The following is an 11,187-nucleotide window of genomic DNA, read 5'->3' as shown; positions in this document are numbered from 1 at the left end:
TCATAATGTTTTGGGGTTTTTGAGCCAATCCTTGGTACACAAGAGAGCTTCCAAGGTTCCACTAGGAAGAGAGATTCTATAATTGTCCATCTCTTTCACTTCCGTGTCAAACACGGAATCAGGTGAGACGGTGCTGCAAGGAATGGGTAGAATATCTGCAGCTATCTTAGAGAGGATAGGGTAGTTAGTGTTGTTGACCCTCCACCACCTCAAAACGTCAAAGTCTTCTGACCCCAGGACCAACGTCTCACCTAAGTATCGGTTCAGCTCTGTGAGAAAAATCTCATAGTCTGACAACGAGTCTCCAATTGTAACTAGAGTAGTCCCATCCTGGAGAAGCACATCACCCATGTGGTAGTCTTCATCTGCTTGTGGCTGTGCTTGAGAATCATCACCAAGTTCTTTCTTCTCTACCTTATGCTCTCCCTCATGTTGATGTGACTCTGTGGTTTGCTCTACTTGTGGACCTGTCTCAGGTTCTTGAGCCACCTCTATATTAGCATCCAACAGGTTTTGTTCACCGTAGCTAATGTACAGATCATGGACAGCATCATTAACAGTCTTGATCCATTTTTCAGCATCTTCTTCACCATACATCTCAGTGAAGTTATCCTTAATAATCTCCATCTTGCACCGAGGATCCATAACCACAGCAATCGCCAAAACCAAGAAGCATCCTCTCCAGTACAGATCAAACCTCTCCCACAACGACTTTGCAAGGTTTCTAACATCCAAGTCTTCTTCATACATAGCTGCATGGCTCAGCTCTAGCTGAAGTTTAATCATCTCATGGTACAACTCGTTTGCTGTCAAATTCTTTGGTCTTGTCAGGACATTACCCGCTTGGAAAAGAACCTTCAAGCACGAGCAGAGACCATCAATCTTTCTCCAATCTTGAGAAGATATTGATGATATTTTGTAATCAGGATAACAAGTTTCCAAACAAGACAAGAGCTGTCTGTGTTCATAACCAGCCAACAACATGTTGTAACTCGTGTCCCATCTAGTTCTGTTGTCAACGTTAAGATCTTTATACGCAGTATCGGTTGAAAAGAGTTTCTTCAGTCCATCAAATTTATCTCCACAAGTTTCATTCGTCTTAATAAACTTGATGCTGTCTCTGACTTTCTTTATCAACTTCTCATCCTCAAGTGCTTCTTGAGCCATACTGCTTAGAACGTTAGCATAGCATTCCCCCATCAACAACTGACCATTCAACACATGCTGGTTCTTGACAGACAAGAAACATCTGAGATTATCAGTGCATGTTTGGCTGACAGTGATGCTTGAAACCTTCCCTTCTAGTTTCCATTCAGACAAGCAAGCTTTGAGAGGTTGGTTCAACGCAGAATCTGAATCAGGAGAAGCAACTACAGATACATTCATAAGGAGGTGAGTTAAGTTCCAGTCTTTATCTACAAAGTGTCCGGAAACTAAGGCGTAACCCACTGATTGCTTTGATGACCAGACATCTACTGCAAGGTTAACTCCTCCAGGAATCTTTGTAATGATGTCTGAAAGTTTCTGCTTTTGGGACAAGAACATTAAGACACAATCATCATGAATGGTGTTTAACCTTGGCATAGTGAACTGGGGACGAAGAACCTTCAAGAAACCAGCAAAATGGTCGACCACACGAAGAGGATAGTCATGCATGATAATCATCTTTGTCAATTGTCATCTCATGGTTGCAGTGATCTTGATCTAGAGAGGCATTAGCAGAAGAACTCTGACGTTTCTTGGGAGGTGGTAGCTGATCGGTCTCGCTGGTGAAGTGATCCCACACCATAGAAAGCTTTGATACAAAGAATGATTCAAAATATTTTAATATGAAGTCAGTGCAAACATAACTTAGGAGAAGAGAAACTGAAAAGATATGCAATAATTGATAACTGATACACAAAAAAAGTAAGTGTGGATGCTAGAAATTAGGGAATGATTATAATTAATCTCATCAGTTTCTTTTATTTAAAGTTCACTAACGTTTTAAAATTTTAAAACTTTAACAAATTGAAAGAAACCAGTTTAGTGTTAGAAAAAAGTTATAGAAAATTTAGTGCTAGTTGTACTAAGGAGACCCAAAAGGCATCTGCCAGAAGTGTGTACTATGTATGTAATCTTCTGCTTTGTTTTTTTACTTGGCTATCACTTTTCATGAGTCTTTTAAGTTTTTTTTTGCTGGTAAAATCATTCATATAATAGATGGTATGATGAAAAAAGAAACAGACTGGATGCCTAACATTAAAAACTTCGCAGCGAGTACAAAGAGTCTAATGATAATGGACTGAACTACATAGACATTAGTTCTCTACCAGCACATAAAAAAACAGCAACAACAACAAACACATAATAATCTTTAAAGCTACAAATGAAAAAAACTCAAATCAAACAACAACAAACTCTTTCCTTGTGCCTGCCTCGTCCCCCTCGGTTATTGTTGCAACAGCTTCTGTCTTCTTCTCCTCAGCTTCTTCTGTTCCATTCACCTTATTAGCTTCAGCGTCTGCATCAAGCTTGGGCTCACCATCTTCCTTCTTCTCCTCAGCTTCTTTGGTTTCATTCCCCTTATCAGCTTCTGCATCCGCAGCAAGCTTAGGCTCACCAAAAGTCAGCTCCTTGTTCTCAGTCTCTTCCTCAGCAGCCTTCTCCTCTCCATTCACCTCAGCAGCAACAGCTTCCACTGGTTCTTTCATTTCAGTGTCCTTGAGGACTTCAACCTTGGGAGGTTCTTCAGCGGTTCCTTCACCCTCAGCCTTCTTCACCACCTCAGAGGTATCCACCTCCATAGGCTCTTTCTCGTCCGCCACAACTTCTCCCTCCTTCTCAGCCTCAGCCTTCACAGCAGACTCTTCCGCCTCTCCGTTCTTGTCAGCCTCCACATTCTCCTCAGCAACAACCTCCCCTTCTTGCGCCTCTTCGTTTTGCTCAGCAGCAGCAGCCCCTTTACTCCCCTTCTTAGAGACAGAAGAGCGTCTCCTCTTCTTGGGAGGCTCTTTCTCATCAGGAGTGGGGGTTGGGGTAGCCTTCACCATCTGGCTGATCCTGGAAGATCGCCTCGGAGACTCCCCATTAGTCCAGTCAAACTCAGAGATGACAGGGCTCCCAGGGTGAGCCTTGAGGTACTTCTCAAGCTGCTTGCGTGAGCTGATCCTTTCACCAGTTGGAGCTACGAACACGATCTTTGTCTTCCTCGGTGAACCTGCTAGCTCCGGATAATACTGCAACAAACAAACAAGCTAACATAAGCAACCAAAAAAAAAAAAAAAAAAACATAAGCAAGCAAGCAACACATGAACTCTCCAGACACAATCTATAGAAAAGGCCCAACCAATTTGTAGGGTTTATGTCTTAAACAGAGAGCATTTTCATCAGAAACCCTAATTTAAAAAATCTCTAATCATTTAATTAGAAAATTTCCACAGAGAATTGAACATAAACCCTAATTTAATTTCTTTTAAAAAAATCGTAAGCGTTTAATTCTGGAATTGAGCATAAAAGATCACAAAACCAACCTCGAAACATGTTATTACATTAAATTACCCAAATCGAACATAAACACTAGAACATGAGGACACAACAGAAACTTACTCAAAAGAGAAAGCAGAACAGACAAAAACAACTTTTTTACACAGACATCAAATTTTTTAAAGAAAATTAAAAAAGTAATTACAGCAGAAATGTGAAAAAAAAAAGAGGAGGAAGAAGATAGATAAATAAATAGATAGACACCAGTTTCGTCCATGAAGAAGGGGCTGGTAGCTCAATGAACATCATCTCGTCTGCGTGCGTCATCTTCTCCTCTCTCTCTATCTCTCTCTTCGACCTGACACACAGAACAGACTCTCACACACTTGTCTTTTTAAAGCAAAATTATGGGTCTTCCTTTCCTTTTACTGGTAGTCAGAGATGATGCAAAGAACAACCGTTGTGATCCAACTGGATATGTATGCTTGCGTGTCTCTCCTGTTTCAGTCTTTTTTCATTAAGATTATATTCTATGTTTGTATTATTTTTTCTTTTTCTGATTATTTCATTCTTCTTCTGTCTAGATTTGTTTCTTTTCTCCAAGTAAATTCACAACTGTGGGGGACATTATAGTTCAATGACAGACCTCTTTGAGGTAAACACGTGTCCTATTTACGCATCCATGGATAAGGGTGGAATCTGTTTTCCCGCGTCTGATTCACAGCGAATATTCTTTTCCTCTGTTTATACCCACTCTATACTATAAAGAAGCCCAAGCTAATGGGCCCAATACATTGCTTGATATGTGTGTGTGTGTGAAAACTGTATATATCATCTATCACATCAATGTGTGGTTGGGACAGAAGAAACAAGACATGTCTCTGATTGTGATACATTCTGATAATAAGCCCAAATTCACCGGCCCAAGTACTATTTCTAACAATACACTTGAGGTTTACACTTTCTTTTGAAGTTAAACACCAAAAGAAGAAGCAAAATCTAGTACAGTGAGGCAGAGCATCTAATAACCCTTAACAAATGAACAAAGTAATGTCATAGAAATAGATCACCAGAAGTAGGAGGTAATGTCACAAAGACATGTCTTACACTTGAGATACTGATTGGTCAAATCCAGATATCACACTGAAAGATGGTACAACAATAAAATTTCTCATTTACTGATGAACATTCCCGGTTTCTTTTCCAACAATTCCAAGTGAAAATGGTACAACAAGGCAGATCATAAACCAAACCAATACAAAATAATCGGACTAGTGTGTGTGTTTGTGTGTGTCTTTCAAGTCTTTGTTCATCAGTCATATAGACCATCTTGTTCCCAAACCTCCACTAGAAAATCCACTATCTCCTGTTTTTTTCATCAGTAGCAAGCAATAGAATCAGTCCACCGAGATTTTCCCTTAACGCCAGAGAGTTTGATTAAGTACAAACTTACACTGAGAGGAATGGGTTGGGGAAATAACTTGTTGCTCCCCAGCAAGCTATCATACGATGCTGCGTTCCAACTGCATATAAAGAAAATGTTAAAACATCTTCAGTCTTTTAGCATTGCCATTTAAAGAAACAATAGTGAATAGTGTGTTATGAAGGCAACTCACTTTATCTTGGCTCCTTGCTTGCGTTCCGGTGAATTACTGGCTCTTTCCTTCCCCACCCAACGCTCTCGTGTCTGATTCCAAAGAAGAAGACCTGCAACACACACACAGAAGACTCGCTTCATACCCAACCCTGACCCACAAATCCGTAAAGGGAAAGTACCTTGGTTTACAAACTCAGGAGGTGCATTTGAGTTCCTAGCAGCAGACTGAGAATCAGAAGTTTGGTTGGATGATGAGATGCTACCCTGAGAAGGGAAGGTGATGTTGTCCATATCAACCGTGCTTGTTGACCAAAAGTCCTCAGAGACGTTTGGAGCTGTGGAATTATTATTAAAAGGTGGAGGAGGAGGGTCCTTCAAAGTCTCAGTTGCTCTGCTGCGTTCTCTGTAGCAAGCCACGCAGCCACTGCTCTGTTACAAACCCCACACAACCACCTCTCATCATCTCTTATTATTAGTTTCAAAATAGATTCTCTATCTACCAATCTTAATTAGGGTGAATCAATCAAACACCTATAGACTATGCATAAGGCCAAAAACAGAAACTGGGAGGAGAATCTCACCCCATTGATTGACCTAGGAGCTCAAATAGATCTGCAAGCTCGAGACTTTAATGATAACACCTAAGATGATCCAAAGAATGAAGAATCAAATACGTCTAATCCAAAATCTATGAATGAGCAAATAACTTACTTCTTCGTCGTTTCCTTTTTTCTAAAATCGGCAGCTTCTTCACGAAGAAGAAGAACTTTACGTTTTCCCTTTTACTTTCGCTTTGAAATGATTGCTTGAGACAAGTTATACTATTCATCCCTCCTACTAACACTAAGGGTATTCTTGTCATTTTCCATAACCCAACAAAGATCAAGAACCTGCAAATTTTACATAATTGAAGAATCTGATCGACAGAGTATGTCTTGTAATTATGCAGATGGTCTTGTCATTATGTAGAATAGTGTGTTTGGTCTGAACTGATAATTAAAAAGCCAAAAGTTAATAATAGTATGGATTTTTCATGCATTCTCCACATAATTCAAACGTTATACGTACAGCTTGTACTCAGAATTTATTATAAATTTTTATCATTCTATGAATAAACAAAATAAGCTGGAATCAAAATCAAGCATATGATTAAAAAAATTGGATAACCATTTTTTTTGTAAGAGAAGAATACATTTGCATAGACTTAAGATTCGTTTTTTTTTTTTGTGTAGATTAGATGTCAACTCTTAAGTGTCATGATGGATGGCTTATCATGATCGGCTCCTTGGAGATGAAGAATGAAAAACTCATTTGCAACAGCAGCAGCCACATTTCTTCCATCTGTAGCAGCAACATAAGTAACATTTGCACTTTGAAAACCCTGAGAACAACCAAGAGCATATTGAACAACCCTTGTTATTATTCTTTTTCTCCTTCTTGTTCTTTCTTGTCTTCTTGTTCTTTTTCTCGCTGACAGGAAGGGGTATAGATTGAGCTTTGCTAGACTGCGGCGGCGCTTGGTATAACTGAGCAAAACTGCTAGGATATGAGTAAGCTGAAGGAGTTGGTGATAAGGACATCTCTCCATGAATGTTGTTAGTCTCCTCTGATGTGGTCTTTTTCTTTTTCACCATCTCATCTTCTACATCTTCAGGGTTGACTTTTAAAGAAGGCGAGTACGCTAAGAACTCACCGGGCATCAAAACATCTCCAGGCATTAGATTGCTTTGACGAAACCCTTCGTAGTTGGACATTCTCAGACTAAACAACGAGTCGTCGCTCCAGTTCACATCCTTAGCCTTCTTGCCGAACACGGATGATGGGATTCTCTCGGGGTCGTAAGGCGACCCTGGTCGGAACTTGGAGGGAGGGGAGGGAGCAGGCTGCATCGTGACATGAGTCAGGCACGACATTTCGGAGCCTGATCGTGAAGAAGCTTTCAAAAGTTTCCCACGAGATGTTGGGGATGTGGCTTCTATGTTTAGCTCTATCGCAGCATCATCATCGTCAGAGGAGGCACAAGAGGAAGAGAAAGAAGAGAAGGAGAGAGATGATGACGTTAGGAAGATTTCCCTCGCGGGTTTGGAACGTGTTGGACCAGTCATTTATATACCCACGAAACGTGCTGTGGGATGAACACTAACTCTTGGTTGGTGCCTCTTGAGTATATACGACCTATGATGAGCGACGGATAAACAATTATCTTTTGTTGTTGAATCCGGGAACAAAGAGAACATTTTATGGAGAAGGTTTTTGAAAAGTAAAAAAAGGAAAGATCGGGCACCAAAACTAAACAAACACCTTTCAATTTAGTAAATCGATAGACCGTTGATTGGTTCAGTAACAGAAGAAAGAAACGGTCATTGTTATTGTTTTTGTTTTTGTTTTTGTTTTTGTTTTTACCTCAGAGGCTGTTATTAGTGCCAATTGCCGTTAAACCTAACTTGTCCATATTCGGGTGTGTAACGTGTATTTGTATGGATAATGTTATGGCCCAAATTAGGCCCATATTAGTTTTATCTTCTCAGTTTCTTCACAGCTTGTTTATCTGGATGCGAGTGACCACCACGTCTCCGTTAGGAATCTTTTCTCCCACTGGAGCATTTGGTACACTTCTTTGCCTTTTTGTTGAAACACCATTGTTTGGCCACTTGTCAAATATGTTCCTCGTTTCAGGAAATTCAAACACGTGATTTTCGTGTTCCAAAAGATTTTAAGTAGAGCTTAGACCATCCACAATGCTGATACTCTTGGCTCTATAACCAAGGTAAGTTTTTTAAATTATTTTATTATTTTTATTTTATTTTTTAGCTAAAAAAAATAAAAAGGAAGGAGCCAATCGCAGGATCCCACGTGGCAGGTGGGATCCGCGCACAGTAACAAATCTGATCCTTAGCTAAAGATTAATTTGGCACAAACTCTTAAATTTAATAGGTCCCACATATTATTATAATATTTTTTTGTTAAGGATTTTTTGCTAAGGATCCCCATTAGACATGCTCTTATGTTCAAAATATTCAGGTTTTAATTATATATATGGAATATATAAAATAATAATATATAATCCGGGTAAAAATTTACAAGGATTCATATTGCTGATAGCCACGAAGTTAGGTCTTACTTCCGAAAATTTCAGCCGAGGGATTCACGATTTTACTAATATATCCAAGTATTGTATTAATTACAGTATGATCAATACAGTGCATCACTCTATAAATAACTACACAAGTCGACAACAAAGTTTTTTTTTTTATAGAAGGCATATATAATTGGAAAAGAAATCACATGCAAGATCCCAAAAATACGAGAATTAATGAAGAGAGTGTAATGATGAAATAACGGGTAGCGGACTCATCAAAGTGGGGACCCTATATGATAACCACTAACCAGCCACGCATAACCATATTAGCACCAAGAAACCAAAAATGTATAATACTGTAGTATCTACATTTAAATATAAGCATACAATTAGATTAAAGATGTTTGCTCAAAAAATCAAACGAAATAGATATGAGATTAACCCCTAAACAGCCTTAATTTGGACACAACCCAACAATTAGGGCTCATGCACAAGCTATTGTAATCAGTTGAATATCTTTTAACAAAATCTTCTACTAATTGCTCCACAAACATATTGTATATGGACCACCCTTTCTTTATTTTTGTCCTTCTTTTACTTTTAACTTGTTCTTGTGATGTATATCGCATATTCGCATGTGTTATATTTGATCGTGAGTAACCACTTTTCCCGGCGCTTGTTATATAATATTAAGTTTAGAGCACGTTCAACGCTGTCTCTTAAGTGCGTATGAAACGCTTAAAAACGATTAAAAGAAATAAAAAGAAGACAAAACTCGAAGCCACGTCCCTTAATTAGGGGTGCTATGATACCGTATGTTACGGGCACGTGTCACATAATAATTGGAAAAGGCAATGGTGGAGACGCGTCTTCGTTTCATCTTCGTTCTTTTCTCTGTTTTGGTTTCTCCGTCTCGACGACGAGAAAGGCGATTCATGTGGCTCTCGGTGGCTCTTCTCTCGTCGACTCCTCGGCGACTCCTCGGCGACTCCTCGGCGACATCTCCTCTTGAAAAGATGGAGGAAAAAGGCGACGTATCTATCGATGGCTCTGCTCGAGGAAGGATGACGGCGATTTGGGTGGAGAGGTTGAGTCGGTGGCGATACGGCGACATCTCAAACGGTGGGTCTCATCGACGCAGGGAAGCCACGATCTGACCATTGGTGTCTCTCAGACACGCAGATAAACGCTGCCGAGTGTTAATCTTGGTTTTGGTTGTTGATCAAAAGGTAAAAATCTTTTCACTTGATTATGTCTTAAATTAAGCATGTCTTAATCTTTGTTTTGGTTGTTGATTTGGTTTTTAATTTGTTTCTGTGTTTCAGTCGGTCCATGTCTGGATCAAGACGCACGATCCAGGTTCAAGAGGAAGATAAACGACGTCTGTTGGTCAGGCTTATGAAACGGTACGCCTTTGTTCATTTGGTTATGTCTTTGAGTCTTCCAATTATCCATGATCCCTTTTGTTCATTCATTTTCTAATTTTTTTTTCTTTCTGTCTTTGAGTCGGGAGATTGATGGATGAAGACGCGTGATCCAGGTCAGAACAAAGGCGTACTCTTGTTGATAGAGGTAAACATTAATCTCGTTCTGTCCAATAGAGTAAAGCATTGTCTTAGGTGATTGTTAGGTAAAGCATTGAAATGAATTGAGGCCTCTGTGGTAAATGCGTTGGTTAGGTTTGCGTTGTGTTTAGGTAATAAATAGGAGGCTTTGTGTAGTTAATAAACATTTATCTTTGCTCTCTCCAAGATGCATGGTGGTTGTGAATTGTGATCAATGCGTTGCTTCCCCTTTCTCCTCATTCTTCTATTAAGTATGTGGGCTATTAAACAACAGGACTTGGCCGCCAAGGATAAGTTGTCGAGGATGAGACTACTTGAATCTCTGGTTTCAAAAAAGGAGCCTTTAGCCGAGTATGAAGAAGCCTTAAAGAAGAAGATCATCAGTGACATTATGTTTAATTAGCGTAGGTGTAGTTATGTTTCTTGTTCTTGTTAGAAAATGCTTCTTATTCTTGTTAAGCCTGATTATTGTTCTTGTTTAACTCTCTGTTTCAGGTCAGGACAGTGTGAAAAGATGGAGCAATGGGAGTGGAATAATCACGGAGTCTCTGTGGTCTTGCGGTCTTGGCGTCTTGTGTCACGGAGTGAAAGTGTAGTAGGTCTTGCGGTCTTGGAGTCTTGTGGTCTTGAAGTCTTGTTGTCTTGGAGTCTAGTGGTCTTGGAGTGTTGTAGTACTTGTAGTACTTGTGTCACGGAGTAAAAGTTTCTAGTGGAGTCTAGTAGTCTTGTAGTGTTGTTGTAGTCTTCTACTACTTGTGTCACGGGTCTTGTATCAGACTTTGGTCCCAATCTCTATATATTAAGTCATGTTGCGTTAATGTTTTATTCACAATCTCTCTATCTCACTCTCTCACTTTCGAACCAAGGTTGCAAATATCACAAACCAATCTCATTCTCTGTCTCTTTCTATACCAATCTCACTCTCTGTTTCTCAGCAATCTCATTCTCTCGTTCTCACTAATCACCTTAAACCAAACACATTATCTCGTTCTCACCGATCACCTTAAACCAAACACTATAACCAAAACCTTAAACCAAACACTATAACCAAAACCTTAAACCAAACACATTCTCTCGTTCTCACCAAAAACCTTAAACCAAACACTATAACTCGTTCTCACCATTCCCATTAAACCAAACACATTCACTGCCAAAAAAAAATTAACCAATTCCTAATCTCTCGTCCTCACCAAACAAAACTCAAAAAATGGCATCTTCTTCTAATAACACATTTGATGGATCAATTGATGATACTTTTGATCAACAATTTGATCAACATTTTGATCAACAATTTGATCAATATTTTGATCAAACGTTTGAAAATTTTCCCACCAATCATGGTAATCAAGAAAGCGAGAAAAAAAGAAGAAAAAAAGAATTTATATCGAAAGGAATCGTGAAGAAGGTGATAGACGTTTGTGGGATGATTATTTCAGCGAAACCCCAACATATCCTCATAATCTATTCCGACGACGCTTTCG

The 11,187-nt window shown here is 39.3% G+C and overlaps 3 protein-coding genes and 1 long non-coding RNA gene across 6 annotated transcripts; 1 reads left to right on the top strand and 3 right to left on the bottom strand.

The window, feature by feature from the left end:
• LOC106363110 (zinc finger BED domain-containing protein DAYSLEEPER-like) lies at window positions 1–1,665 on the bottom strand. Its single transcript, XM_048740581.1, has one exon. The coding sequence runs from the start codon at window positions 1,663–1,665 to the stop codon at window positions 1–3; it is 1,665 nt and encodes a 554-aa protein (XP_048596538.1).
• A 546-nt stretch (window positions 1,666–2,211) lies between these two features.
• LOC106367062 (methyl-CpG-binding domain-containing protein 10) lies at window positions 2,212–4,061 on the bottom strand. 2 transcript variants are annotated; one of them, XM_048741710.1, is made up of 3 exons: window positions 3,888–4,044; window positions 3,730–3,823; window positions 2,212–3,218 (listed from the first exon to the last, which is right to left on the bottom strand). In XM_048741710.1, the coding sequence occupies exons 2-3, from the start codon at window positions 3,790–3,792 to the stop codon at window positions 2,385–2,387; spliced, it is 897 nt and encodes a 298-aa protein (XP_048597667.1). In that variant the 5' UTR covers window positions 3,793–3,823; window positions 3,888–4,044; the 3' UTR covers window positions 2,212–2,384. The 2 variants fall into 2 exon arrangements, with proteins under 2 accessions (XP_048597667.1, XP_013662203.2); XM_013806749.3 differs by having other exon boundaries at window positions 3,730–4,061.
• A 555-nt stretch (window positions 4,062–4,616) lies between these two features.
• Window positions 4,617–5,842, bottom strand: LOC106364551. Of its 2 annotated transcripts, none has more exons than XM_048741712.1 (5): window positions 5,644–5,842; window positions 5,242–5,491; window positions 5,082–5,172; window positions 4,919–4,988; window positions 4,617–4,831 (listed from the first exon to the last, which is right to left on the bottom strand). In XM_048741712.1, the coding sequence occupies exons 2-5, from the start codon at window positions 5,351–5,353 to the stop codon at window positions 4,778–4,780; spliced, it is 327 nt and encodes a 108-aa protein (XP_048597669.1). In that variant the 5' UTR covers window positions 5,354–5,491; window positions 5,644–5,842; the 3' UTR covers window positions 4,617–4,777. The 2 variants fall into 2 exon arrangements, with proteins under 2 accessions (XP_048597669.1, XP_048597668.1); XM_048741711.1 differs by having other exon boundaries at window positions 5,242–5,486; window positions 5,644–5,841.
• A 4,113-nt stretch (window positions 5,843–9,955) lies between these two features.
• On the top strand, window positions 9,956–10,531 carry LOC125578576. The gene is made up of 2 exons (XR_007316686.1): window positions 9,956–10,110; window positions 10,202–10,531. It is a non-coding gene; the product is annotated as an uncharacterized LOC125578576 (long non-coding RNA).
• The last annotated feature ends 656 nt before the right edge of the window (window positions 10,532–11,187 follow it).

This window comes from Brassica napus, chromosome A9 (assembly GCF_020379485.1).
Source record: "Brassica napus cultivar Da-Ae chromosome A9, Da-Ae, whole genome shotgun sequence".
NCBI lineage: Eukaryota > Viridiplantae > Streptophyta > Magnoliopsida > Brassicales > Brassicaceae > Brassica > Brassica napus.
The sequence above is the reverse complement of the archived record's forward strand: the minus strand, read 5'-3'. Positions and strand labels throughout refer to the sequence as shown.

Excerpts from the sequence above, each read along its gene's own strand:
- LOC106367062 (XM_013806749.3), bottom strand. The coding sequence starts at position 3,792 with ATGACGCACGCAGACGAGATGATGTTCATTGAGCTACCAGCCCCTTCT. Across the intron at positions 3,219-3,729 it reads CTTCTTCATGGACGAAACTG|TATTATCCGGAGCTAGCAGG; the intron begins GTGTCTATCTAT and ends TGTTTGTTGCAG.
- LOC106364551 (XM_048741711.1), bottom strand. Across the intron at positions 5,173-5,241 it reads TCCTGAGTTTGTAAACCAAG|GTCTTCTTCTTTGGAATCAG; the intron begins GTACTTTCCCTT and ends TGTGTGTTGCAG. Across the intron at positions 4,832-4,918 it reads CCCAACCCATTCCTCTCAGT|GAGATAGTGGATTTTCTAGT; the intron begins GTAAGTTTGTAC and ends TGAAAAAAACAG.
- LOC106363110 (XM_048740581.1), bottom strand. The coding sequence starts at position 1,665 with ATGATTATCATGCATGACTATCCTCTTCGTGTGGTCGACCATTTTGCT.